Source organism: Pezoporus occidentalis, unplaced genomic scaffold (genome assembly GCF_034315485.1).
Source record: "Pezoporus occidentalis ecotype Australia unplaced genomic scaffold, CSIRO_AGI_Poc_V1 ctg8, whole genome shotgun sequence".
In the NCBI taxonomy this organism is placed as follows: domain Eukaryota; kingdom Metazoa; phylum Chordata; class Aves; order Psittaciformes; family Psittacidae; genus Pezoporus; species Pezoporus occidentalis.
The window spans coordinates 13,415,995-13,443,524 of NW_026916158.1; the positions used below are offsets into that span (position 1 = coordinate 13,415,995).

The following is a 27,530-nucleotide window of genomic DNA, read 5'->3' on the forward strand; positions in this document are numbered from 1 at the left end:
ACTAGTAAGTAAGTCCTATCCAGGAAGCTAAGCACAGAAAACTGAGAATTTAGGGACTGTAAAAGCACAAAGGCAAGACAAATCTTGGTCCTGATATGCCTTAATAGCTGTGGTTACCTGCTTGCATTGGAGGAATCCATTGGTGCATGGTATACACTTTCAGTGATTCTTTGGTGCAGTTGACTTGCTTCTGTTAAAGAAAATAAAAAGATATTGCTCCAATTTATGTTGGAGCAAGTTGCTTCCTTGTTTGCATAGAAGGTCAAGAGAGAGAGAGAAATAGGAGAGGAGAGATTTTGACTGCTGCTGCAATAAAAACAGAACACTTGTACTTGAATAGAAATGCATATGGTGATCTTAAAGGCTGAAAATGTAGCCCACCCGTTTAGCTCTTCTACCCATGGTTTTTAAGTGCAGAAGAGGTTTCTTCCCCTACCACCTTCTCTTCCTAGCTCATGCACAATATGAATCCAGAGAATGAACATATTGGCATTTTCCTCAGAATACAATACAAGTTTTGTACAGCTTTTTCTGGCTTTAGTAACATATATACATCAGTCCTTTTACACATGCAGACTTCAGTAGAATATATCCCCATCCCTCTGAAGAATGCTTTTGCTCAGCATCCTGAATAAACAGCAATAATAAAACGTTGCTCAGATGCCACCTGTTCACTCTTTTGGCACAGATTCAAGGTAGCAATAGACTCATTTTTCTGGTAAATGCTGAGCAGAAAAAGATGTTCAGAAAGATGCTGCCAACCTGGCTTTCAGGGACAGAAGAATCTGACACTGAGAAGTGAGGAAGCAATGGAAGGAGCTGCTTTAAGCTCTAGGATTGAAGGGCTATTTCACTTTGAAAGAAGATAAAGCTCCTGTCAATGAAAGGAGAACAAAGGGACAGAGGCAGTACTGAAAGATTAAATTTAACAAAGTCTTTTGTGGGTGGGAATGCTGGGAGAAAGAAGCACTCCGGGTGGGGAGTCAGAAGTAGCTTTGTTCCTGGTTTTGGCAACAGATTCACAGCCTTTCAGAAATCACTTAAATTGCGTTCATAATTCCTTTGCCTTCGAGGGACAATTAATGCTCTTTGGTATTGGGGAATCAAGGTGTTACCCAAAGCCTTGTTAGCCTTTCATGCCCAATGCAATATATGATAGGGGGTGTATATATACTAAGTATTTGGACACTAATGACCTATATGTTAAATTATTTATCACATACCTTTGGCCTTCTTTGCCCTTTACTGACTACAGCTGGTTCCTTCCAACATTCCAACTCCCTCTGCAACTCCTAACAACAGCCATTAAAAACATCCCAGACAAACAAATGTGTCCCTCTTCCTTCTCTCATTACAATGCACAGCTGGAGAAATATTGGGTCTTCGATTAAGCATGAATTAAGGCCTCTTCTTTCATGAGTCATTGGAAATAGAAACAACTGTTTAAAAACACAGGACAAAGCATTTGCTTCCTGTCATCGGTATTGTAAGAAGGGCTTTGATTCATGTGATCATTTGGGAAAAGGCAATGGGAAGAGCTGCAATAACATATAAGATACTATTTTTCCTTTCTGACTGCTGTTAAGCTGGATTCACAATGAAGGAAAACTTGACTTTATTCATAGAGTAGGATGAATGTCATCTTTGAATTTTCTCAAGATCAGACTGGATAAAGTCTTGAGTAACCAGGTTTGACAATTAACTGACTCTGTGTTGAGCAGGATGCTGGACTCTGATGTCCCGAGATCCCTTGAAATCTGAAATATTCTGTGATCCTATGATCTTAAGGCAAAACAATAAAGAATATAAAAATATAAATGTTTTCAAAAACTTTCAGTCTTGATTCTTGCATAGCTTTCTCTATGCATAGAAAATGCATAGTAACTCTAGCATACAGGTCTTGTATGCTGCAAAGATTTCACAAATGCTCATCTGGGTCACATACAAGCTTCATTTTCTTTGTCTAGAAACACACATGGAGAATTAGCACTTTATCCTGTTACATATATACATTTTCTCCATAAGCTACTCTTTTCTTTGGTGGTATTCTACGTAAAGCCAGCTTTTATGCTTCAGAAGTAAATATTAGAAACTGTATCAGAAAGTCCCCAGATGGGGTCATGGAAATGCACTGATAAGAATCTTGAATTCTTTCCTCAGCAGTTCCTGCTGAACTGACCACACTGAGATTCAGAATAAAAAGGAGAAAGGATGAAGACAAGGATAGTAACAAAAGACCTGAGTAGTAAGCATTGTAAAAGGTGTATTGTTAGTGGTTGGATTAAATTGCTGAGGCTAATGTGCATAGCTGTTTCCCTCCACTTAAGGACCTTATAAGAACTCACTGTCTTTCTGAAACAGACAATTAAAATAAAGGTGACCTCTAAAGTTAAAGTACAGGCACAGGTTTCCACCTAGGGCAAAGTCTGCTTAGGAATCTGTAGGCTGTGGGCAGTGAGGCCTTGCTGGCATTGCTTTAAAGAGAGGCGTATGTATGAGAGAAGCAGGATATGACAGGTCAGGTGAGAAGCAATGCCAGGGCGCAGGGAAAGTCTTTATTGAGCACAGCTATGGGATTTTTGTCCTAAGAGCGCCTGAAAAATTACTTTTAGGACACTGTACATTCTTACTCATAAACAGAATATTACCTCAGATAGCTTTCACCAATATGTTCTCTTACTATCTGGAATAACCTAACTGAATTCTGTCTGTCTTGAGTTCAATATCTTAAAAAAAAAACAAAGAGGGTCATTATTTTAGGTACTTATGAGGCTTCAATCACTTGTGTTGTGCACATCACAAATCACCTTAATAGTGACATCTCTATGAGAGAGGGAGATGTCATTAATCATGTTTTACTGGGAGGTCACCTAGTAAAAAAAGATGGGATAACTGACTTACATTTAAAACATACGTGGGTGACTAGATTTGGGGTAAAAACACCCAACAAAGCAAAACAAAAAATGGGATAGAGAGGAACAGTTGCTGTGTCTGTCCATGTATGTAGGAGATCTTTCGTGTCACGTCTTGTGAGAAGGCACAGAGTGAATACTGGGACCTCATCTCACATGCTGATGTAAACAGATGTTTCTAGGGTTGCAACTTGAGAGGAAGAACAGAGGAACATCATGTTCCTCAGACTAACTGTGAATGGAATTATGATTTATGCCATTTCTGAAGTTCTAAGACATTTTCTTTGATCAGGACAAGAGTTTCAATGCCAGTAATGCTGCAACCACCCAACTGATCCTCACATAGAAGATCTGATTTTCCTGGTGATATTGGACAGCACAGTAACTTATTCCAGATCCATGTTGCCAAACACAGCTACAGAAGGAAGGCAACACTACCAAATCTCACTCTCTATGTCCTACCTCTACATGCTTCCAGTTGTCCTGTCAGGACTTTGCGAATCTCTGAAATCCAGGTGTTTTTCAGCTCAACAGAAGATGCCTGAGAACACAAGAGGAAAAGGCAAAGCAGATCTAGTTAAAGCATGCTGCTAATCACTCGGCTGCCCTGAACTACATTTGCTCTCAATTTTCACAAGGAATGGAACACTGTGCCCAGAGCAGAAGACACTCTTCAAGAAGGAAGATTTACCATGAATCTAAAATCCTGTCCTTGCTTTTCTGTTTAGCTTTCCAAGTAATTTTCCACTTTTTTTTCCTCTTCTACCCCAAATCACAACCATTTTCACAATTTAAAATGAGATAAATGGATCATTTCAGTGCCAACACAACAATGAGACTTCCAATGGCTATTGTTTCTTGAGTGTACAGTACAGTGAAAGTCATGAAACTGAAAACTTTCTTAAAAACAGTTCTACTAAAAGTAATATCGCCATTGGATGAAAAAGTATTGTTGTTACCTGAATTATGTAGACTTCTTCTCTGCCATTATACCAGATCTCAAACTTCTTATTATCCCCTTTTACATTTTCTGTAATGCCCACCGTGCTCATCTGTTTCAAAATAGTAAAGAAGCAGCTGGAATCTGGAAAATGTCAATAGTCTTTAAACTATTTATTCTCTGAGAAGCATTTTTAAAAGGCTACATTCACTTCTGCACCTTAGGGAGTCATCAGAAGTAAAATTCAGACCATGTTATTTCTCAACATCTAATTTATCATTCATGTTTCTGATTGTTTTAGGAAAAAAAATAAGTGCTCAAAAGTAACACAAGCTAATGTCTAATCATGACTTTATCCTCTTTGCTTTGCTTTTCTTGAACTGTGGGTCAGTTTTCAATCCTATCCTGGCTTCTGTCCACCTATGCTACAGTGACCTGCTGAGGTGGGAGAGGACAAGGGATGGAACAGGGCTTTGTGAGACTCATCTACAAATCCAGACAACGTGAAAAATTCAGTGTTGTTTCAGGAAAATTGAAAAAAGAGGGGAGCAAGCAGCTAAGTGCCTAACTAGGCAAGATGAACAGGGAACTAAAGAAAGTAATTCTAGATTTCTTAAGAAATAGACTTTTAACCACAATTTTGAAATCTAACTGCTATTACACTTACCATCTTCCCATCTTCTTCCTAATTTGTTCATCCCCCTTCTTCAGATTTGCCTCAGCATTGGATGTGAAGATTTAAATAGCTTTGATTATGTCATAATTCCTGCTGTCTCCTCAGAAAGACTTGAAACATTCATATGAATTTGTTTGCTTCTTGAACCAGATTCTATTACAATTCCTGTCTGGTTATCCTATAATAGGCTTGCAGCACTACACTCAATGATCCATGTTAGTTGTTTGAAGTCACAAGTGTCACACCAATGTGCTTAAAGAGAAAATTTGGCCTGCTTGTGTATCCCATCTTAACAGATGTCCTGATTCATATCTAGAAATGTCACTCTTGCAAATAAAAGGGCAATTCTACTGCACTGTGATTCATCTACAGCTATTATTGTCACAGAATATATCTGTTCAACTGATGTCAATAGTAAAACTTGCAATGAACTTGGAGGATGCTAATAGGAAGATCAATGAGAGATGCAGGTCCCTTGCTTCTCTTTATGGGACACTGGGAAAGATGCCCATTTGTATCAAATTGAAAAACCAAGCTTCACATCTGGAGTCGCAGGACATATGGCTGTATTTGTCTTCAGATCAAAACTAAATGGGAGCTTTCATTTACTCAGGAGTGTAAGGTAGCTCTAGATGTATACCTTCTTCAGTCTCCACAAGGAAGCATCCCTGTGTTGTGAGCACACCACATTTATTTCTCTTCCCCTACCATTACCACATTTATTACCTTTAATGAATTTTTGAAGCTGTATGAAGCCGTCTTCTCATGACCATCTGTGTTCTCCTCCCGTTTCTTGCAGAAAAGTAGCATCTTTGTATAGAGGAAGAGGTGTCTCTGCATCGGTTTGAATCTAGCCAAGTCCTTCACCTTGTTGTGTCCCTTCTTGTGGTCAGTCCACACATTGAAGGAACCTTGCATCAACAGTTTGCCAAGCTCACTAACATCACCCTAGCAAGCAAGGAAAAGAGACAGCCTGTATCACATTTAAACTAGGGCAATCCCAGGCACAGTTTTCCCCCAGTGGTGTTTAAGCTTCCAGGCAGAAATGTACTTTGGCATTCCATGTGTTGGACATGTTACAGCTGAAATCCCAGCTGCTTGTCTCCTTGCTAAATGCATGTGGTTTCTTGAAATAACCACTAACCTATTGCTTTCCATGCCCATAATTCCTCACTCATAATTAGTGTCTATGGTCTGTCTCAGGACCTCTTTGGGTCTGACACACAGGCTGCCCCATCTGATGACCTCAGAGGAAGCACCTTATGGCAAGAACTGAGTTTCAAGACTCCTGACTCCAAGACAGTATGAAGGCACAGTGCAGTCCAGATATCCAGTCAATGGGCTTGGCTCTGAAAGATCTCATTTCACTTTTTGCTATGCTATGAACTGCTTTTATTCCTTTGCAAAACCTTGAAGGATGGACGCTTAGATGTCTAAAGACAGATTGGTGCCTAGAGGTAAGTAGGTGTGCAATTCTCTCCTATTTCTTTAAAAGCTTTGTCAATAATTTCTCAGCTCACCATCTGCAAACTATGCAATGCTGTACAGCCTTGTGCAAATAGGGAGTAAATGTACCAAGAAGCCATAAAAGCACCTGAAGGAGAGTGAAATTAAGCCCTTGTCTGAGGACCACTGATGAGTAAATACTTCAACTGATACAAATATTTGGCTCACATGCCACCAGCACAAATTTTTCTAGCATGGTTCTCTACTAAAGAGTGTAGCAATGTGTGAATAGAAGGCATGGCAACATCCTTATGGCAATGGGCTTCATCAAATAATGACAAACGTAATTATCCTAGCAGCAAGTTTTTCTAGGAATGCTTTGTATAGGAAGTTGACAGAATAAATTCAGTGCCTTATTAAAACATTTATTTTTAACATTTTTATGTTCTGTTGATTATAAGGTGAAGATTTTGGCTCCAAGTGGGCATGCCTGATTTCTTAAACTAAGGATTGCAACCTGTTCTCCCTCTTGCTCTGCTCCCATCCTGTAACTGAGATCGTACTGCAAAAGCAGGGTTTGATGAGGTACTTTTCCACTCTGTATCAGGGTGTTATTAGACTCTCAAAAGCATTCAAAACAACTCAGTAATTTCTATAACAGTCTCTCATTTCTAACAAAGAAAAAAGAAAAAAAAAAAGTTGGATATTTTGATCTGTGCACACAGGACTGTGTGTATGCAGGTGTAATCTGCAAGCCTCTGAAAAGCATATTGGAAAGATGTAAAGCTAAATAAAAAAAAAACCAAACAACTAACAAGCATATTTTTGACATAGTTCTAACAAGGCTGAGAGGCTCCTGCCACTCTAAGCTCTGGTCAATATAGCACTGAGTTCCAGAAGCTCAGTTCAACTCTTGTGATAGGTCCGTGTCTTCAATCTTGGACCTAGGACTGGGATTACAGTAAGTGAAATGGGAAGCTACCACTGCAGAGTGAGAGAAGACGGACAGGGATGGCATTCTGCAGCAATCCCACAAAAGACTTTGAATATCAGCCCACAAGCCTTGGACTCTCTCTTCAGTGTGGGCTTCAGAGAAGAGTACACTGTTTCTGGTAACTTGTACAAGTGGACAGCAATATTTTGTCCCAAATGAAGTTTATTTAAAATCAAGAATTTGATCACTATCTCAAATATAATTATTCCCTGTTAGAACAACACACTGTATCTCAGGTTTGTGGAAGATGAGAGATACATATGAATGACTTGAGTGCTGCATAACTCATAAACAAACTATGCAGACCAGATTGTATACAAAGGTTAGGACCACAGGAAACACCTCTAAAACTTCTGCTCTTTAAGCTTTACCCTACTTTTTTGTGGCTATGTCCAAAAATAAAATCTAAAACCCAACCAACCAACCCCAAATTGCAATTTCTTACATGAGAGGTCAGCTCAAGTCTGCATGCACACAGCTCCAAGAATCAGAATATCCTATGCAATTAGGAGCACTCATCTGCTGCCACAAAACCTGCTTTTCTGCTGGCATAATATCCTTCTCTGAAAGGTGTTCTAGGCAAGTATTTCTATCATGCCTGTGTGGGAAAGACTCCACAAAATGGGACGTGGTTTCATGAGCTACAGGAGGTGTTTATCTGGCATCACAGCTGAGCTTCTGGGACAGATGGAACAGGGAGAAGAAATTATTGGGTTCATCCTCTTCCACACTTTCACCCCATTTAATATTGTGTAACAAACCATCTCAGGAATGCTGTCAGCATTGGGCTATGCAAGCCATGTTCCATTTAGTCATGTCTTTCAATTCAGCTAACAAAGCAGAGGCAAAAATCTAATCCTTGGAGCTACTATCTGGCATTTCATAGAAGACTGATGAATTTAAAGTAGATGCTAAAAAGCTTCTACTTTTGAATTTGCCAGGGACAGGAATGCTCTGTTGAAGTACAAAATTAATCTGAGAGTTGAAAATAAGGAATGGGCAAACACAAGTGAAAACACACTCAATTTTAAAAAGGGAAAAAAGGCAGATCTGAGGAAGTACAGACCAGTCATGAAGCAGATCCTCTTGGAAACTATGCTAAGACACAAGGAAAATAAGGATGTGATTGGCAACAGCTAACATGGCTTCACTAAGGGCAAACTGTGCCTGAAAAATTTGGTGGCCTTATATGATGGGGCCACAGCACTGATAGATAAGGAAAGCATGACTGGTGTCATCTACCTGGACTTCTGAAAGGCAGCTGACACTGTCCCACATAACATCCTTGTCTCTAAACTGGAGAGGCATGGATTTGATGGGTGGACAACCCAGTGGATAAGGAACTGGTTGAATGGTTGCACTCAAAGACTTGCAGTCAACAGCTCAATGTCCAAGTGAAGACCAGTGACAACTGGCATTCCTCAGGAGTCAGTATTGGGACCAGCCCTATTTAACATCTTTGTCAACAACATGGACAGTGGGATTGAGTGCACACTCAGCAAGTTTTCTGGTGACACCAAGCTGTGTAGTGCAGTTGACACACCGGAGGGAAGGGATGCCATTCAGAGGGACCTTTACAGGCTGGAGAGATGGGCCCATGTGAACCTTATGAAGTTCAGCAAGGCCAAGTGCAGGGTCCTGCACCTGAGTCAGGGCAATCTCAAGCACAAATACAGGCTGGGTGGAGACTGGATTGAGAGCAGCCCTGGGGAGAAGGACTTGGGGGTGTTGATTGATGAGAAGCTAAACATGAACTGGCAGTGTGCACTCACAGCCCAGAAATGTTGGGCTGCAACAAAAGGAGTGTGACCAGCAGGTTGAGGGAGGTGATTCTCCCTCGCTGCTTGACCTCTCTTACTCTTGTAAGACCCCATCTTTAATACTGTGTTCAGCTCTGGGACCCCCAACATGAAAAGGACGTGGAGCTGTTAGAGAGAGTCCAGATGAGGGCCATGGAGATGATCAGAGAGTTGGAGCACCTCTCCTATGGAGACAGGCTGAAAGAACTGGGCTTGTTCAGTGTGGAGAAGGTTCCAGGGAGACATTAGAGCAGCCTTCCATACCTAAACGAGGCCCACAAAAAAGCTGTAGAGGGACTTTTTACAAGGGCATGTAGTGAACTGAGAGAGGGTGGATTTAGATTAGATATTAGGAAAATCTCTTCACAGTGACAGGGGTGAAGCACTGGCACAGGTTGCCCAGAGAAGTTGTGGCTGACCTCAGACCTAGAAGTATTCAAGGCCAGGTTTGCTGGGGCTTTGAGCAACCTAGTGTAGTGGAAAGTGTTCCCGCCTGTGGCAAGGGGGTTGGAACTAGACGATCTTTCAAGGTCCCTTCCAAACCCAACTATTCTGTTATTGTGTCAAGCCACTCTATCCTGAAAAAAAAAACAAAAAAAAAAACAGAATAACTCCTCCCACTCAGTCAATATAGACCCCAGCACTTTCTCAGGAAGTCACATTCTGAACAAAATACTGTTTTTCTGGTGTACAGACTAATTCTTGTTACTCTGATCTAAAAATTCTTTGAGCCCAGCTTTTCAGTACATTGTTTCTCCTTGACATTTTCACCCTGCAGCTGTCTCAGAATGGGCAACCACATCACCCTCAGGCCTGATTTCACCAGGCATGCTTCCGCTTCCACTTCTCACTTAAGGGCTCATTTCATATAGGCAACAGTAGTTCTTGAAAGTCATGTGACTTCAACAGAGCTTCAGTAGAGAGATATATAAATTTGTGGGCCTTTGATTTGTACTGTGGTTGTTATATCATGTTTCAGATAATGAGTTTGCCAGTCACTGGGATGGATTCTATTACCCAGTTTAAATGGAAGACAAAGTTTCATCCCTAAGTGCAAAAGATCTGGAAACACTTGAGTTGCATAGGGGTCTCAAAGTTCCAGCAAATTTCTGAAGTTATGTCTGTCACACTTGCTACCTCTCACCTAAAAATGAGTTTTGGGTGCAATTACTCAAAAGGGCTGCATTTGTCCCACTTCCTCACCACACTCCTACCCCCACCTCCATATGACAGGTATGCTGACATGTATTTTTGGTCACTGAGTGGCATCCTTCAAGAATGTGGCACAGGCTCCTGCAAAGTGTATTAACCATGGCACAGCATGATCAGTAATGAGAGGAACATTGGATGGGTCAAGATCAGAGTAAAAGCAACAACAAATAGTACCTCATATCCTGTGATTGCTATCTGGTGCATGGCATCATTTACTGATTTGATGATATCAAGCATTGTGGCTAGGGCTTCTTCCAATTCAGCAGTACCCTCTGAATTCTTGCTGCATTTCAGCATTTCCTGATTAGAAAAAGACACCAAAACAGCTTGAAAACTTCTTATATCAGATGCCTCCATATGACAATCATCCCTTGAAATTTGTGCTGCCTAGACAAGTAGCAGAGCTATAGGAAAAACAAACGCCAAAAAAAAAAACACCAAAACAACACAAAAACAGGGCTTTCACTAGCACTGTCACTGAGGACACACATTTTGACCTTTCGGACATTTTCAAGTTTTACAGGTTCATTTAAGATGAGACAAGACCATTCTGACATATTTACAATTATTTTTTTTTTGACGTCACAGAATTACATCCAGGTGTCTTTTGCTCCATATCTGCTACAGAATAAACTCAATAATTTCAGGTGTTAAGATTCATTATTTCCCTTTGCAGTTTGTTCCACACAGTACTTCATACAGCTGTGAAAAATAAAAATTAATTTCTAGTCTGAATTTGGTGTATTTGACATTCCACTAATCAGGTCTTAGTTAACTCCTGTCAGATAAATAAATTCTGCATGGGAAGAAGTCACTTCTTTTGTAGATGCTTGTAGACTTATGGTCAAATCTCCTCACAAATCTCTCTTCCTATATTAAATGAGACTTCTTTAGTCTATAAGACAGGTTTTTCAGCTGTTTTTGTTGTTGTTGTTGTTGTTTTGGTTTTTTTTTTTTGAGGCGAAATAGGCCAGATTACTGTAAGTCTTTCCCACCTCTTATTCTCTACCTCTGCAGTCTACAAATTGATGTCCACAAATTTTAAAGTTTTTTTGAGAGCTAGTAATTTTGAAGAACAATTATGACGTCTAGCAAAAGCTCATCAAACATTATGTTCTGCTTCAAATATGGGAGGTTATTCCATCTTCCAACTCTTGCACAAAGAACAAGAAACAAAGTTCAGGACAAGTTCAGGAACACATACGCAAAGCAAAGAAAGAAACAAAACTTTTTGAGGGCTCCATTTCTGTAATCAATTCATACACAGAGATCCTACTTAAAGTTCCAAATATTTAGGTCAAACTACTTATATAGCCCAGTACAGGTCTTTATAAAGATGACTTTTCTTATTGCTATCACAGTATCACAGTATGCTAGAGATTGGAAGGGACCTCGAAAGATCATCTAGTCCAATCCCCCTGCTGGAGCAGGAACACCTAGATAATGTTACACAGGAATGTGTCCAGGCGGGTTTTGAATGTCTCCAGGGAAGGAGACTCCACAACCTCCCTGGGCAGCCTGTTCCAGTGTTCCATCACGCTCACTGAGAAGAAGTTTCTTCTCAAGTTTAAGTGGAACCTCTTGTGTTCCAGTTTGTACCCGTTACCCCTTGTCCTATCATTGTTTGCCACTGAGTAGAGCCTGGCTCCATCCTCGTGACACTCCCCCTTTATATACTTATAGACACTAATAAGGTCACCCCTCAGTCTCCTCTTCTCTAAACTATAGAGACCCAGCTCCCTCAGTCTTTCCTCATAAGGGAGATGCTCCACTCCCTTAATCATCTTTGTTGCCCTTCGCTGGACTCTCTCCAGCAGGTCCCTGTCCTTCTTGAACTGAGGGGCCCAGAACTGGACACAATATTCCAGATGGGGTCTCACCAGGGCAGAGTAGAGGGGAAGGAGGACCTCTCTCGACCTACTAACCACTCCCCTTCTAATACACCCCAGGATGCCATTGGCCTTCTTGGCCACAAGGGCACAGTGTTGGCTCATGGTCATCCTGTCGTCCACTAGGACCCCCAGGTCCCTCTCCCCTACACTGCTCTCTAACAGGTCGTTCCCCAACCTATACTGGAACCTGCGGTTGTTCCTGCCCAGATGCAGGACTCTACACTTTCCCTTGTTATATTTCATCAAGTTATTCCCTGCCCAACTCTCCAGCCTGTCCAGGTCTCGCTGGATGGCAGCACAGCCTTCTGGCGTGTCAGCCACTCCTCCCAGCTTAGTTCATCAGCCAACTTGCTGATAGTACACTCAATTCCCTCATCTAAATCATTGATGAATATATTAAATAATACTGGTCCCAGTACTGACCCTTGAGGCACTCCACTAGTTACAGGCCTCCAACTAGACTCTGCCCCATAGACTACAACTCTCTGGCTTCTCTCCTTCAGCCAGTTCACAGTCCACCTCACTACCTGATCATCCAGACCACACTTCCTCAATTTAGCTGTGAGGATGCTGTGGGAGACTGTGTCAAATGCTTTGCTGAAGTCAAGGTAGACCACATCCACCGCTCTGCCATCATCCATCCATCGTGTTATTTCCTCATAAAAGGCTAAGAGATTGGTCAAGCATGATTTCCCCTTGGTGAAGCCATGTTGACTGCCCCTCATAACCCTCTTATCCTTGATATGCCTTAAGATGGCACCAAGGATAAGGTGTTCCATCACTTTCCCAGGGATGGAGGTAAGGCTGACCGGTCTATAGTTACCCGGGTCCTCCTTCTTGCCCTTTTTGAAGACTGGAGTGACATTTGCTTTCCTCCAGTCCTCAGGCACCTCTCCCGTTTCCCAAGACTTAGTAAAGATGATGGAGAGTGGTCTAGCAATGACTTCCGCCAGTTCCCTCAGCACCCGTGGATGCATCCCATCTGGACCCACGGATTTATGGATGTCCAGATTGCTCAACTGATCTCTAACCCATTCCTCATTGACTAAGGCAAACCGCTCCGTTGACCTGACTTCATCTAAGGTCTCAGGGGTACAGGGCTCTTCAGGACTGACTGCAGCAGAGTAGACAAAGAAGGCATTCAGTAACTCTGCCATCTCTGTATCTTCTGTCACCAGGGCACCCATCCCGTTCATCAGTGAGCCTACATTGCCTCTGGTGTTAGTTTTGTCTGCCATGTATTTGAAAAAGCTCTTTTTGCTGTCCTTGACCCCTCTTGCCAGGTTTAATTCTAAGGATGCCTTAGTCCTCCTAGCTGCCTTCCTACATCCTCTAGCAGCAGCCTTATATTCCTCCCAAGTGGCCAGCCCCTCCTTCCATGACCTGTAAACTCTCCTCTTCCACTTGAGCATACCCAGCAATTCCCTATTTAGCCACACAGGTCTCTTGGCCCTCTTCCTTGACTTCCTACGTGTTGGGATGCTCCAATCTTGAGCATGGAAAAAGCAGTCCTTGAATGTCAACCAACTATCTTGGGCCCCTTTTCCTTCAAGCAGCCTTGCCCATGGGATTTCCCCTAGCAATTGCTTGAAAAGGCCAAAGTTTGCCCTGCTAAAGTCCAGGGTTGCAATTCTACTTGCTATTCTACTAGTCCTACCACACAAGATCCTGAACTCCACCATCTCGTGGTCGCTGCAACCAAGGCAGCCCTCAACCCTTCCTGCTTCAACCAGATCCTCCTTGTTAGTGAGGATGAGATCCAGCAGCGCTCCTCTCCTGGTCGGTTCATCCACCATTTTCAGGAGGAAGTTATCATCCATACACTGGAGGAACCTCCTGGACTGCGGCTGGGTTGCCGAGTGGTCCTTCCAGCAAACATCAGGGAAGTTAAAATCCCCCACGATGACCACGGCCTGTGACTGTGAGGCCGCTCTCAGCTGCCTGTAGAAGGCCTCGTCAACTTCCTCACCCTGATCTGGTGGTCTGTAACAGACACCTACAACAGTATCCCCCCTGCCAGCCTGCCCCTTAATTCTCACCCACAGACTCTCAACTTGCTTGTCATCTGTCCCTGGACAGAACTCGGTGCATTGTAGTTCCTCCCGCACATAAAGAGCAACCCCACCACCCTTCCTGGCTGGCCTCTCTTTCCTGAAAAGCACATAGCCCTCCATGACTATATTCCAGTCATGTGAGCTGTCCCACCACGTCTCTGTAATTGCCACCAGACCATAGTCTCCTGACTTAACACAGGTTTCCAACTCCTCCTGCTTATTTCCCATGCTGCGCGCATTGGTGTACAGACATTCCAGGGAGCGAGCTGAGCACACCGATTTCACCCTAGGATTATAGGAGGCCTCCCAGTCTTCATTAATTCTGGAGCGCTGCCCCACTGGGGCAAGCCCAGCTACAACCCCATCCCCCTTCGAATCTAGTTTAAAGCTCTCCAAATGAGCCCTGCTAATTCGTGCCCCAGCATCCTTTTGCCTCTGTGAGACAAACCTTTCTCACTTGTCATTGTCCAGACTGGTGCCCTATAAAACCAGCTGTTATCAAAGAATCCAAAGCCCTGCCTGCAGCACCAGTCTCGAAGTGTTTTTTGCTTGAAAAATTCTTATCATAGCTCAGGATTTAATTATCTTCCTGTAACCAATGGCTATGTCCTATGTAAATAATGAAAGACACTAAAATCTTCATTTTAAATGAAATTAACTGCCTTGCCTCTTGCTTTTCTGCCTACAGAGGAGCCTTGCTGATTCAGATACACAGATCATTTTTCCCCCACTCTGTTGTATAGAAAGCTGTTACCGCCAGTGAGAATCCACTCAAGATGAGAATCAAACTCTGTGTCTTTGCTAAAAGCATCTAGGGAAGAAAAGGTTAACAGATATAAACCCACACATGTTTTGTACAGTCTTTGGAAAACACGAGCCTCAAAGCATCTGGAAGATTCCAAGACTACAACACAGAATTTGAAACCAAAGCTATCAGAATTCCTACCATTAAACAGAAATAGATGACTGAAACCAAAAGTAGTAAGATAACTAATCATATATAGTGACCTGTAATTTTGATGCTTGGAATCTGCATCCATTATTCAGCTGAAATAATAAGTTTATTGGTTTTTAATGAGACAATAGTTCCATAATTCATAATCAAATAATCACTTTATTCGTCATTATTTACTCATCTACCATTATTTACCATCTACCAGTGGAATGAAAGAAGTGTTTGGCTGGATACAGTTTTCACTCCAGAAATGCAAGCCATGAAGAAACCAATTCTTGTAATAATAGCAGCTCACTAAGAACTGTACAGTAAGTGAGTTTCATTTTGTTTCCTTATGCTGACTACAATGTAAACGGAAACCATATTCCAGAAATATACCTAGAAATGAATCAAGACTCTAAGAACTTTAGTAATCTTTATTATAGTAAGAATGAGACCCCTTCATCAGGGAGGCCATTGACATGGTTTTCATTCAGGCATATCATTTTCAGACACATTTTGAGTTTGGAAATAATTTAATCCAAAAAATTGAGGCACTTATGTTCCCATAAACAGGACTGCAAAAAGGTAGTTCTTGCAAAACCCAAACTGCAGCAGTGTCTCCTCAAGTGCTTGGGTGACCAGGGCTTAGAAGGTAAAAGCATAATGCATTCCTGTAGCACCTGTTGCACAGTTTCTAGGATGAGGATGGATCCCTGCTCTCTGTAAAGTGGGCATGCTGCTTTACAATATTAGTTAAACTTGTTGAAACCATAGTGTTGCAATAATCATGACTCAGAATCATCACTCAAGTCACACAGCTTCTTAAGCACTTGTTTCTTACCATTTTCAGACTTCAATTTTCCTACACTTTTAAATGCTCCTACTGCCAGGGAAAGAGTACACCATCTTCATAGACTTCATAATTCCTGACAAAGTAAATGTCTGTGCCAGTGTGTTGTTGCTAAGTACAAAACTGGTCTGACAAGCCTCAACCCCAATAGCTGCAACCTGATTTGCCTGAGAATTTTACCCCTTGATCTAATCTTGGTTTTATTTACAGTCGTATTTCAAATTAAAAGTAGAATGTGGTTTACTCTTGTTCTTCTAAAGACCTTGACATTTTCTCCCTTGTCACAGAAGAGTTTCAAGAAATGAGACAAATTTACTTCTGGATTACACTGATGTAAATGTACTGAAACCAATGAAGTTGCATCCTTGTTAATATCCTCTTTCAATATTTGGATTCTACAGTTTTGTGTGAAGTCAATAAGCAGGTCACAGAAATACTGCACAAGTGAATGGCCAGCCAGATCCTCACGTGGCTTAAACTAACACAATTTGACCAGTGCCATGGTAGTTACTAGCTATTAGCAAATAAAATTGCAGCCTAATATTTTCACTGCAGATTTCAGGCTAAATTTCATGACAGTACACAACACTACATTAAGTCCAGAGGCTTGAGAATTGCCTGTAATTCACCTTCATGACCTTCCCATAAGGAAAGTCAACAAACATTATTTTGAAAAACTGAGGAAGACAGAAATTTAAGCCACCATCTCCAAAAAATGTTATTGGTTTGAGAGCACATTATTTCCTGTTGCCCAATTCAGACCAAAATTTCAAGCATGGACCACTCACAGTTGCAACCAAATCAAGATGGAAGCTCACATATTTATCCTGTGGAAAAGTTACAGGTTATTTGGTCCTAGCTGGGTCTTTAAAACAGAAGCATCAAGAGGGTAGGGCTTCTTCTGAAAGGTTTGAGCTACAATCATGGTAAAATATCAGGTTCAGAGAGCTGAGTTTTGTTAAACATGGACAAATGTCAGAGACAGGATTTAAGGCATCAGTTCCTGTTTTCAAACTGTAAAACCATATACTAATACAATAAAACCAAATTCAAAGGCAAATAATAACTAAGTAAATAAAATACTATATAAAGTATCTTGCTTTGTGTATATATAGAAGTACATATATATATGACAATACATTGCTATTGCTTAAGATGTAAGTATTCCTAAGTAACAGCAGTTCTTATTCTGAAGTGGAAGTCCTTTCTTTGACTGTTACCATTTTACAGCACAGCATTACAAAGTATTTGTTGAAGAAGTAGCAGAGTATTTATTTCCAGGTATTCCTTCAGAAAACATTGCTGGTACACAATTCTGTAAGTAAAACAAGCTATGCACTGGAATTGTTAGCACTCTCATGGAGAGCTTACCTTTAACAGCAACTGGTACTTGGTGATTCTTTGGACTGGCTTTAAGAGATAAGCATCTAGAGAGAGTTTATGATCCAATTTACGCTGGCATTCCTGTAAGAGACAACACGGAAGAAAAATACAATTGTGTCTTGAAACACAGGCAAGACACCGAGATCATTATCATTTTCTAATTTGAAGATTATATGTCTGTGAATTAATTGAAAGATAAATTTGTCCTATCTTCATAGGAGTTTCCAGGTTACCTATGCCACAGTGAAAACATATCTAAACAAGAGCAAATGTGTAGATTCGATTTAGTTTCTAAACTGGTATGCACTGTTTAGGAGCTTGCAATTATCTGGGGTTTGCAAAGAAGCCAGCAGTTCTTTGGTTTGGGTATAGCCTGAAGAGTCAGGCTCCTGTCCAGGAAATCTACCTACCTAGGAAATTCTGCCTACCTAGTCTCTTGTAGAGAACACCTTGACACATACTGAGCACTTGCCATCAGAATAAGAAGGGTGCAGAGAAGTCTGTTTATTGCTCTAAGTTTTCTAAAGAAAGAAGAGATACAGAAGGAAAACAAGCTTTGATGGTCTTGCACTGCAAGTCTGCAATGAAACTAAACTCCACCTGAAAAAAGATGCTGTCTCCACACTGTCTCCAGAGAGCTTCAGACCTTGGCTTGTTCTGACAATATTTTTCATATATTTGGAGGTCCTCTTTCTGCAAGACAAGGAGAGTTTAAAAGCAAGGTAAGAAAAAAGGATCCACAGAGCATCTGCCTTGAGTCACACTTTTTCTTACCTTCCATCCTAACACATGAAGTAATTAATACATAGGAATAACTCTATGTAAAAATATGCTGCAGCTACCAAACTTGCTTTTTACTCCTGTAAAGTTTAATACACCTGGAAAAAAAAGACTTTTCTCACTTTTTGCACAAAGCAAGGAGATTGCAGACTGGAAGACACATCATATAATTGCAAAACAGCTGTCTTCCAGAGAGGGGAATAGATGGTGTGAAAACAAACGAACAATAAAAAAAAGCATTAGAAATGTAAATTTTGTTAACAGTTCTGGCATAGACTGGTAATTGCTAACAGTGTTCCTCACTTAGCCAAGGTTCACATGTTCAAAACACTTTGAAAAGAGTGTTGGCTTTCCAATAGTGCAAGATTGAAATAAAAAGTAGCAAGTTTGTCTTGTTGATGTACCAGGCCAGGCAGGGAGTAGTACTTAAACCCTGTCCTATCCAAACTAAAAGTGGGTGGATTCACTTGATCTCTGTTTACCTATGACTACACCCGAAATGCTCTCCAGTCCATGGCAAAAATGTCACTGACTTTGGTGAGAAAAACAACAACAACAACAAAAAAACAACCCACAAACAAACACCAACCTCTATAAAAGCCCCGAGCGGTGTATTTTGAGCTCCCCAGGCTTTATGGGTGGGTGCAGACAGACAGGCAGGTGTTCCTGTGCCAGGTTCTCTGTTCACTGACTACACTCAAGGCAGCACAGAAGGCCTGCAGCTGTATGACCATGGAGCAGAGCCATAGAGATTCCAAAGCAGGACTGGCTGTGTCTGACCAGCTGGGAGCTTCCCATCTTTGCCAGCACCTATCCTGGGGGACATGATCTCAGTGCATCAAAGAGAGCGCTAAAAATAAATCTCATGAATTCCTGGCCCTTGGCTCTCTGCTTTCAGTCTACTAGGCAGTGTCTGGACAATATTGATGGAGGGAAAGCATTTTCTTTTGTACAGAGTTACAAGAAGAAATCAGTGTTGCTGCTGCCTTCCTCTGTAGACTTAAATTGACATCACTCTGATGAACTGGATGTGAAAGCAGAGCTATGCCATGCTGTGCTAAGGATTACACAATACAAAAAGCTTTGTTGCAACTTAATAGAGTATTAATGGAGCTATTTCAAAACAACTACAGAATTTTCTCCTCAAAAATAGAACTGCTTACACATGGTGCCTTGGAAGGAAGTGAGCAGGAGATAAAACACAAAGATACAAAAGTAGGACCAAAGTGTAATGAAGCATTACAATTTGTTTCTGGTCCACAGAAACCTAATGAGACTGGGCAAGAGCGATAGAGACAGCAACAGTCAAGATCACTAGTAGGCATAAGAGAAAAGTACCAATTTAAATTTAAAGAAAAGGTACAATAATCAACAATTTCCCAGTAATTTGTTACAGTGGAACCACCCTATGCCAATGCAAGTTTCTACTACTGCCCAAACCAGTGACGCCTGTTCAGGCAGATACTTACATCTTTAAATGCAGCTTTAAATTTTGTAACACTGTAAGGAATAGGAAATTCCTGATTAAATTACTAGGATCAGACTCTAAAATGTCAAGAAATAATTAATTGCCCGATTACTCGAATCACAGTCTTGAATGTTTCACACATCTCTATTTTCATATCCAGACGTTCTGGCTTCTTGCTGGTACTTTTACACCATGCCCATCTCTCCCGGAATGCTTTTCCTTTCCATGGTGATTTGTATTCTGATTTGTAAGCTTTCACACATATGGCATATATGCACAGTTCCAGTTATCTTTTTGACTGCTGCTTTATGAATAAATTTGTTTCAGATTAGAATTTTGCCCTTTGAATCCAACTCACAGGTTTCTGATCAGCTGCTACAGTCCTTTCAAAGATAGCTTCCTTTTCTAAAAGCTTCTTTCTCCCTGAACAAACAAATGCCCCATCTGCTGGATCCTATTCTATTATTCTCTCTTCCCAAGGTTAACAATATTAATAAGTAAACAGTGGTAATCCACAGTGAGTCACCTCTGCCAGCACTTCACACGCACATGTTGGTAAGCAGTCTCACACACCTTTTGTTTCTTCCTGTGCATTCTTGCCTTGGTTTGGTAAGCTTTCTTGCTTTGCAGCCCTGTGTTTCACACATCAGCCTGGAGTGTCCTTCTTGTTGCTCATAAAAGCACCAGAAGACCCATCCTGCAAAGCATTCAGTACACATCCCACCCCTCTTTGAGCATCTGTCACATCCTTGCCACAGAGAGCAAGACTCAGGCACCAGGGTGTCCCAGCTGCAGCTCACAGATGCTTTCAAGCAGCTCTGGAATCAGGCTGAAAAGTCACAGTGTGACTGGTAGCATTCTGTAAGTTTGAATCTAAAATTCAGTCTGCTCCTAATTGAAGGCCCACCACGATGTTGTGGCAGGATGGTTGCACCCTTACAAAGAAAGAGCAATGGAGAAGCGAATCTGCAACAATGCGAGTTTCCTCCCAGAATTCAGTATCAGCTCTTAACAGCAGCCATTTCAGTTTCCTTACATGCCAAAGCAAGCATAGTCATAACTCACAGGGCAAGCCAGAAGCCTCTGCTCAGCAGGAAGACATAAAAGCCTGCCAAATCATGGGGAGCACAAATATACAACCAGACTTTTGTTTGTGCCTCCTAAGGGCAATCCAACAGAAACAACAAATTTCTGGACTTTATGTGGCTTCTTCTAAAAACAGAACGTAAGGGCAAGTTCTTGAATCAAAGGTGCTACTGTGTGAGCAGAGACATCTCAAGAGAGGCTTTTGCTTTCTTAGTGTGAAATTTAGCATGGGAAGAAATCAAATGCATGATTTAACCTCTTATTCAATACGTTTAGTGTTCTTTGACTAGGCCAGAGAAAGTGATAAGCAAAGGTGACAGAGGGACCAATTTTCTTTGACTTCACACCTGGACCATAGCTTTAGTGCTGCTTTTATACTAGTAATGGTAGTGAGGAGAATTGGGCTCAATAGCTGTTTTTACAGAGAGAGACATAAGCTACAGTATTTAAGCATTGAATTTGAACTTCCTGCAGAATTACAGGATCAGTTCAGTGTCAAAAATTTCTCTTTATCTCCAAATCCAGGTATATTTGCAACATACACAGTATTTTATGCTTTTTGGGTTTCAAAGGTCTGCATTCTTCAAAGACCATTTATCCTGTTTTGTATAATGACTTCACCACAGTATTTTCCTGCTCAGCATCTGAACCTTAGAGTAACAACATACTGCTTAGTAGCATCATTTACTCAAGCTCTAAATGCTTTGCTGTTAAAAAGAAAATAATTCAGTGGACTTATAATCACATTTACACTCACATAGAACCACAGAATCAACTAGGTTGGAAAAGACCTTTGGGATCATCAAATCCAACTGTTACCTAAGGACTGCCAAGGCCACCACTAAACCATGTTACTATGGGCCTCATCTACACAGATTTTGTACACTTCCAGGGATGGTGATTCGACCACTTCCCTGGGAAGCCTGTTCCAATGCCTGATCACCCTTCAGTGAAGATTTTTTTCCAAAGCCTGATCACCCTTTCAGTGAATAAATTTTTCCTAATATCCAGTCTAAACCTCCCCTGATGCAGCTTGAGGCCATTACCTCATGTCCTATCACTTGTTACTTGGGAAAAGAGACCAGCCACCTCCTCCCTCCATCCTCCTTTAAGGTAGTTGTAGGGAGTGGTATGATCCCTCCTGAGCCTTCTCTTCTCCAGACTAAACAGCCCCTGTTCCCTCAGCTGCTCCTCATCAGACTTGTGTGTCATACCCTTCACCCTCTTCGTTGCTTTTGCTGCCTTTTGGTGCTCCAGCACCTCAATGTCTCTCTTGTAGTGAGGGGCCCAGAACTGAGCACAGGATTTGAGGTGCAGCCTCACCAATGCCAAGTACAGGGGATGATCACTGTCCTGGCCCTGCTGGCCACACTGTTTCTGATACAGGCCAGGATGCCATTGGCCTTCTTGGCTGCCTGGGTACAAGCTGGCTCATGTTCAGTTGTCAGTCAGCATCCCCAGGTCCTTTTCCACTCAGCAGCTTTCCAGCCACTCTTACCCAAGCCTGCAGTGCTACATGGGGTTGAGCCCCCATTGTTGTGACCCAGGGGCAGGACCCAGCACTTTGCCTTGTTGAACCTCATACCATTGGCCACAGCCCATTGATCCAGCCTGCCCAGATCCCTCTGCAGAGCCTTCCTACCCTCCAGCAGATCAACACTCCCGCCTAGCTTGGTGTCATCTGCAGATTTACTGAGGGTGCACTCAATTCCCTCATCCAGATCATCAATGAAGATATTAAACAACTCTGGCCCTAATACCGAGCCCTGAGGGACACCACTAGTGACTGGTCACCAACTAGATGTGACACCATTTACCACCACTCTTTGGGATCTGCCATCCAGCCAGGAAAGAACACACCCATCCAGTCCACGAGCAGCCAGTTTCTCCAAGAGAATGCTGTGGAAGACAGTGTCTAATGCTTTCCTAAAGTCCAAATAGACAACATCTACAGCCTTTCCCTCAACTACCAGCTGGGTCACCACCTCACAGGAGGAGATCAGGTTGGTCAAGCAGGACCTATCCTTCATGAAACCATGCTGACTGGGCCTGATCCCCCCATTTTCCTGCACTCACTTAGGATCTCACTTAGGATGATCTGCTCCATGACCTTCCTCAGCACTGAGGTCAGGCTGACAGGCCTGTTGCTTCTGGGGTCTTCCTACCTGCTCTTTTTGTAGAGAGGCATCATATTGGCAAACCTCCAATCCTCTGGGACCTTCCCAGACTAGGACTGCTGATAAACGATGGAGAGTGGCTTGGTGAGCTCATCTGCCAGCTCCTTCCACACTCAAATATGATGCTGTTCAGCCTGGCTTGTTTGTAAATGGGGGGCATAGCCTTTGGAAGTATCAGAGATTCATAATTCCCATTAAAATCTTAGTGATACACTCAACATGTCTGACAAATGAGGTGTGTATGTTTCATCCAAATTTGTATTTCATACATCACCTTGTTAAAAAGAAATTAACACATACTCTGGAAAAGCAGCAAATGCTAGATGTAGCATAGAGTAGAAACAGGAGGTACTTTTGACTATAGGGAAGAGGACAGATTTTCCCATTTCTCATGCCTCTTCCATCTCTCACTAAAACAGTCTTACTCAAGCAGTTTGTCAGACTATGAAAATGGTAGCAACCCACCAAAACTCCCACCCTGTCCCCCGTCCCCCATCCTCCCCCCCCCCCTCCCCCCCACTAGTGGAGCATCTGAATGAATGCTATAAAAACTATGTAAGTGCTATAAAATGAGTGCAGGAAACAGAACTAACAGTCCGTAGCTGGGGAAAGTGGAAGGGGAGGGACGTGACTGGGAGCTCTTGGAGGAGAAAATTGCAGAACTTAGGTACTGAAAGTCACAGAAAGTGAAGACACATGGATGTGACCAAAACCACCACTGCCTGTGGGCTTTGGGCTTTCCCATGAACAGAGATCGCTCTATTTTTTTTTTAAAAAAAAAGCTAACCCTAACTCCTCTAAACTTCTAGGAGAGTAACTCTCCTGAATGGTGCACAGAAAAAGAGATATATGATAAGACAGGAACAGGATGTAGTATCTGCACTCAGAGGAATCTGCTGTGACACCATTCTGTGCTTATTTACAGTAAGGTGCTGTCTGGGATATATTAGACTGCAGGTATACATTTGTCTGATATGAAAAGCACATTAAACATTTGGATTACTGATTATTTCTTTTTTAACCAGGGCTTAAAATACATTGGTAAAATGCTGGTAACAGACCTCTTCCTGTCAGTAAACAGGTAAAAGTTCGGGTTTCAAAAACACACTTGTTAGCTGTTGCTTAATTTGGGAATATCTGCTTATGTGGGTTTCTCTCATTCACGAAAACAATCTGAGTGAAAAGACAGGAATAAATCTGTAAGTACTGTATGATAAGACCATAGATATTCCTAGATATCTGCAAATTCTTTTCTGCAATCTGCAGAAAAACAAATCTGCAGAAGAATTTACTTACTCTTTTCAAAAAGCATCGGGCAAGAAGCTCAGGGTTTTCAATGCAATTTTCTATCTCCTTAAGGAAAATCCTAAGAGGGAGAAATAAAGCAAACAGTAATGTAACATCCCATTCCAACTGTGAGCTAGCTTCTCTGTAAATCCAGCTTTAAACCTACGTTTTCGTAGTAAGAGGATTCAATGGGGAAGGTAACAATTCTGACACAGAAAGAAATATATATTTTAGAAAAATGGGATGTGATTCACAGCTGATTGCCTGAATCACCAATAGTATCATGTTTTCATCTGCTCACAAGCATCTGATACATCTGGTTCCTCTGGCTGTTGAGATTTGTTTCCAATATGTAGCCCAAACACCTGCATCTCATTTAGTTATGAGGATTTTTTTAGAACAGCTAGAAAAGACAGAAAAGCTCTGTCAGATGCAGCAGCTTAATCAGCAAGCAGCGAAAATATGGCATGTGGTCCAAAGGCTTCTGCTGTGGAGGCCAATGAACTAAGCGTTCAGGGGAAGAAAGACAGGGCTTGCAAATGGAGGGGAATGTCATTCTTCAGATGAAGACACATTCTTTCAAAATAATACATAACCTAGAAAAGAATTTTTCTACTATGTACCAACTACTCTGGCATAATATTTAAATTTACGTTAAGAGGATGGTTTTAATTTTTTTGTTCAACCGTTTGTTACACCTTAGGGGTAATTATTATCCAAAATAATTCCTAAATTCTCACTTTGGCTACAGACAGTTTTACTTAGTAAAGGCTAGGAAAAGCAGGAAATATACAGAAGTAGCCCTAAGCTTTGTGTTTTGAAAGAGAATAAAATATAGATTAATCTTATTCATAACTGGCATTCTGTAGCTATGAGCACTAGACTACCTTTGTCCACAGCGTGGACAAGGCTTCTAGAAAGCTTTATGCTCATGTGAAAGATAAAATTCCTTTAAGAAGTGCTATCAAATATATCATGTCTTCTGATGTGATAACAGAAATAAAAGACAAATATGCTGAACACTAAGAAAACTTCCTTATAGAGAGTTTTGCCAGAGAAAGAACATTAGGATTTAGTCCACCACCATCTACCACTGTACCAAGAGAATTGGTAGAACAGTCAGCATGAGAAACATTCAAAATGGATATTGCCAGTGGAAATCACTAGTAAATGCACAAAAAGGTGTAATCTTTTACAAGAAGACAAAAAATACAAATAAGATGAAATAGATGATCTTGGAGGTGTTCTCCACACATGGGCTTTATAGGACACACACAGAGGCAAAGTGAGGATGACTTTTCCTGCGTGCCTATGTGTATGTCAAAGCACACCACACAAAGAAGTAGAAATGACAGTAGAACCCGAGGGAGCAGGCCAACCACCAGTTCCCACGTGCCTGTTGTGGAATTCGTAGATTTCTGGGAGGTTCCCAAAAAGAATTTCCTTCTTGTTCTGGAGTGCAGATGGAATCAGATGTAGTAAATTGGGATTGTCCATTTCTGAAGCATACCCCTAGAGAGAAGAGTAGAAAATAAAAGCAGCCTGTTTTTACCGAGGAAAAAGTACTGTGTCCAGGACACTGAAGAGGCCCAAAGTCTGTGTGCTTTTTATTCTCAACTGAGCATAAAAAGGATTCTCTTATGACTACTTCTTTGTTGCTTCCATGAATTTCTGATGCTTCCAATTTTCCCCAGAGCTTTTTTACCTGATAACTGTGAAAACACATTTTTAACCACAAATGGACAGATTAATGGATCAACAAAAGATCAACAATCTCCTTAGGATTCAAATGTCATTTTGCTCATGTAGGGGTAGAAAATGCTAAGTTTGATAGACACATATCTTTCTGCTAAACTGCTTCATTGCCAAAGGTTTATTTTGGATTTATTTGTTGAACTGTGGTATTTGGCTTGATTATTTAATTGTTTCTTGTAGAAACTGGATTGTGTTTCTTCGATAAAAACTATGAGAGAGCATTCTGAGTGCAGATTTTAAACCCCAAAGTAATATCAATTACCAGAGTGGTCAGCTCCCACAAATCAAATCCAATAAAGAAGCAACCACATGGTTGTAAAAAGCAACTATTTGGCCCCAATACAAGCATGATTAAGCCCTACTCAGCCTCCATTCTTCCAGAGACTAAGGACATCAGACCCCACATGCATAGAGTATGTTGGTATCCTACAAGTTTCAAAAGCTCAGGAGTTACATTTGCAGTGTGACCTGCTCTTTTCTATGTACCAACACTACATGATACAATAAACAAGAGGGGGAAGAGGGCATTTCTTTTTCTCAATCGTTTTCCAAACCTACATTCACCAAAATTTAGTGTCTGGCCTGATGGAAAATGAGGGTGCTGTTTCTCATTCCTATTAACTATTTCTCTGTCCATAACTTTGAGGATTGTGCAACTTTTATCATTCTGTGGTCTGGGGTTAGAAAAGGTGCCTCTTCCTTTAAGCCTTGAGGGAAGATGTTCAAAACATCCTTCCCATTTTCCATCCCCAGGGCTGAGCTATCTTGCTAACAGAGCCCGTGTACTCTAAGCAGGAGGTGGGAGGTGAGTGCTCAGCCGTGAAGGATGTGCATTGGCAGTGATAACTCACAGGTTAAGCACCAGCAGTCATTTCAGAAGAGTTTCTTACCTCTATTATACTTTGAAGTTCTTCTACATAAACTCGTTCTGTTTCTATCAGCTCATTGATTATGTGGCTAAAAGACAAGAAAGGTGGAGAGTTACAGTGTTTACCAACAGTTTAAGAAAGCAGAATGAAAGAAAAAAACTTTTCCTTTCATATTTCTGTTTGTGCCTCTACACAGAAAAACTTCTGAAGGTCATTTCTCCACACTTGAATATTTTGCCTGGTTGATAAGCTTAAAAGGACTAAACATGTCTTGGAATAATTTTTTTTTTTAGATCATTTTAAACTTCATCTTGGCTTCTGCCATTTTTATACTTACAAATCTGAATAAAAAGACTACAAATGCCCAGAAGGCAAACAAAGAAGATTTTACCTTCTAATAATAGCTAAAAATACTCAACAAAAGGGGGTTATATTTCCCAAGGCTATGTTTCATTTCTGTTTTGCTCTCTTTCATAAAATAAACAAAACTGGTGTTCAGGCTTCCTTTCTTTAATGCATTGCAGAAACAGGCAACAGGATGATGTCAGAACCCTTAAACATGAAAGCAAATTAGAGTGAGATATTTACACTATATTTTGAACTTTTCAAATCTAGTATTAGTTTAGTGCTCCTAGGTAACTTGAAGATGCCTGATTTATCTCACAGAAACAGGAATGTAACCAATTCACTTTTGGACAGATAACTAATTAGATGTTAAAACTGCATAAATCCCTCAACTTTTTTTCTCAAGAAAATGTTGTCTTCAGTACACTTATGAACAAAGTTTCCAGGGTAGCTCTTCCAGAGGTTTGAGCAGTTTCTCCAAGTTGAATGCCTAGCATTTCTTTTCTGGTCTATGCTTCACAACAGTCTGTAACCATACAGCTACATCAAGCAAAAAAACATCACCAGAAGGACGCTAGGGAGTAATGAATAGAGGAACTGGCATTTGGCCAGTCATAAGCAGCACACATCCTTAAGCTAGAAAAGCGTAGGCAACTATTGGCATCAAT

At 41.2% G+C, this 27,530-nt stretch overlaps 1 protein-coding gene across 9 annotated transcripts in view; it reads right to left on the minus strand.

Annotated features, from left to right (window-relative positions):
* MCF2L2 (MCF.2 cell line derived transforming sequence-like 2) overlaps positions 1–27,530 on the minus strand; it is a 186,268-nt gene that overhangs the window by 21,808 nt on the left and 136,930 nt on the right. For all 9 annotated transcript variants that reach the window (XM_062603104.1, XM_062603109.1, XM_062603105.1 and 6 more), the window contains exons 16-25: positions 26,539–26,605; positions 25,290–25,405; positions 23,903–23,972; positions 17,696–17,788; positions 17,084–17,176; positions 10,154–10,279; positions 5,255–5,476; positions 3,872–3,964; positions 3,375–3,453; positions 118–190 (exon numbers count right to left, since the gene is read on the minus strand). In XM_062603104.1, coding sequence (XP_062459088.1) covers positions 118–190; positions 3,375–3,453; positions 3,872–3,964; positions 5,255–5,476; positions 10,154–10,279; positions 17,084–17,176; positions 17,696–17,788; positions 23,903–23,972; positions 25,290–25,405; positions 26,539–26,605 — 1,032 coding nt within the window. The remainder of the gene's footprint in view (positions 1–117; positions 191–3,374; positions 3,454–3,871; positions 3,965–5,254; positions 5,477–10,153; positions 10,280–17,083; positions 17,177–17,695; positions 17,789–23,902; positions 23,973–25,289; positions 25,406–26,538; positions 26,606–27,530) is intronic.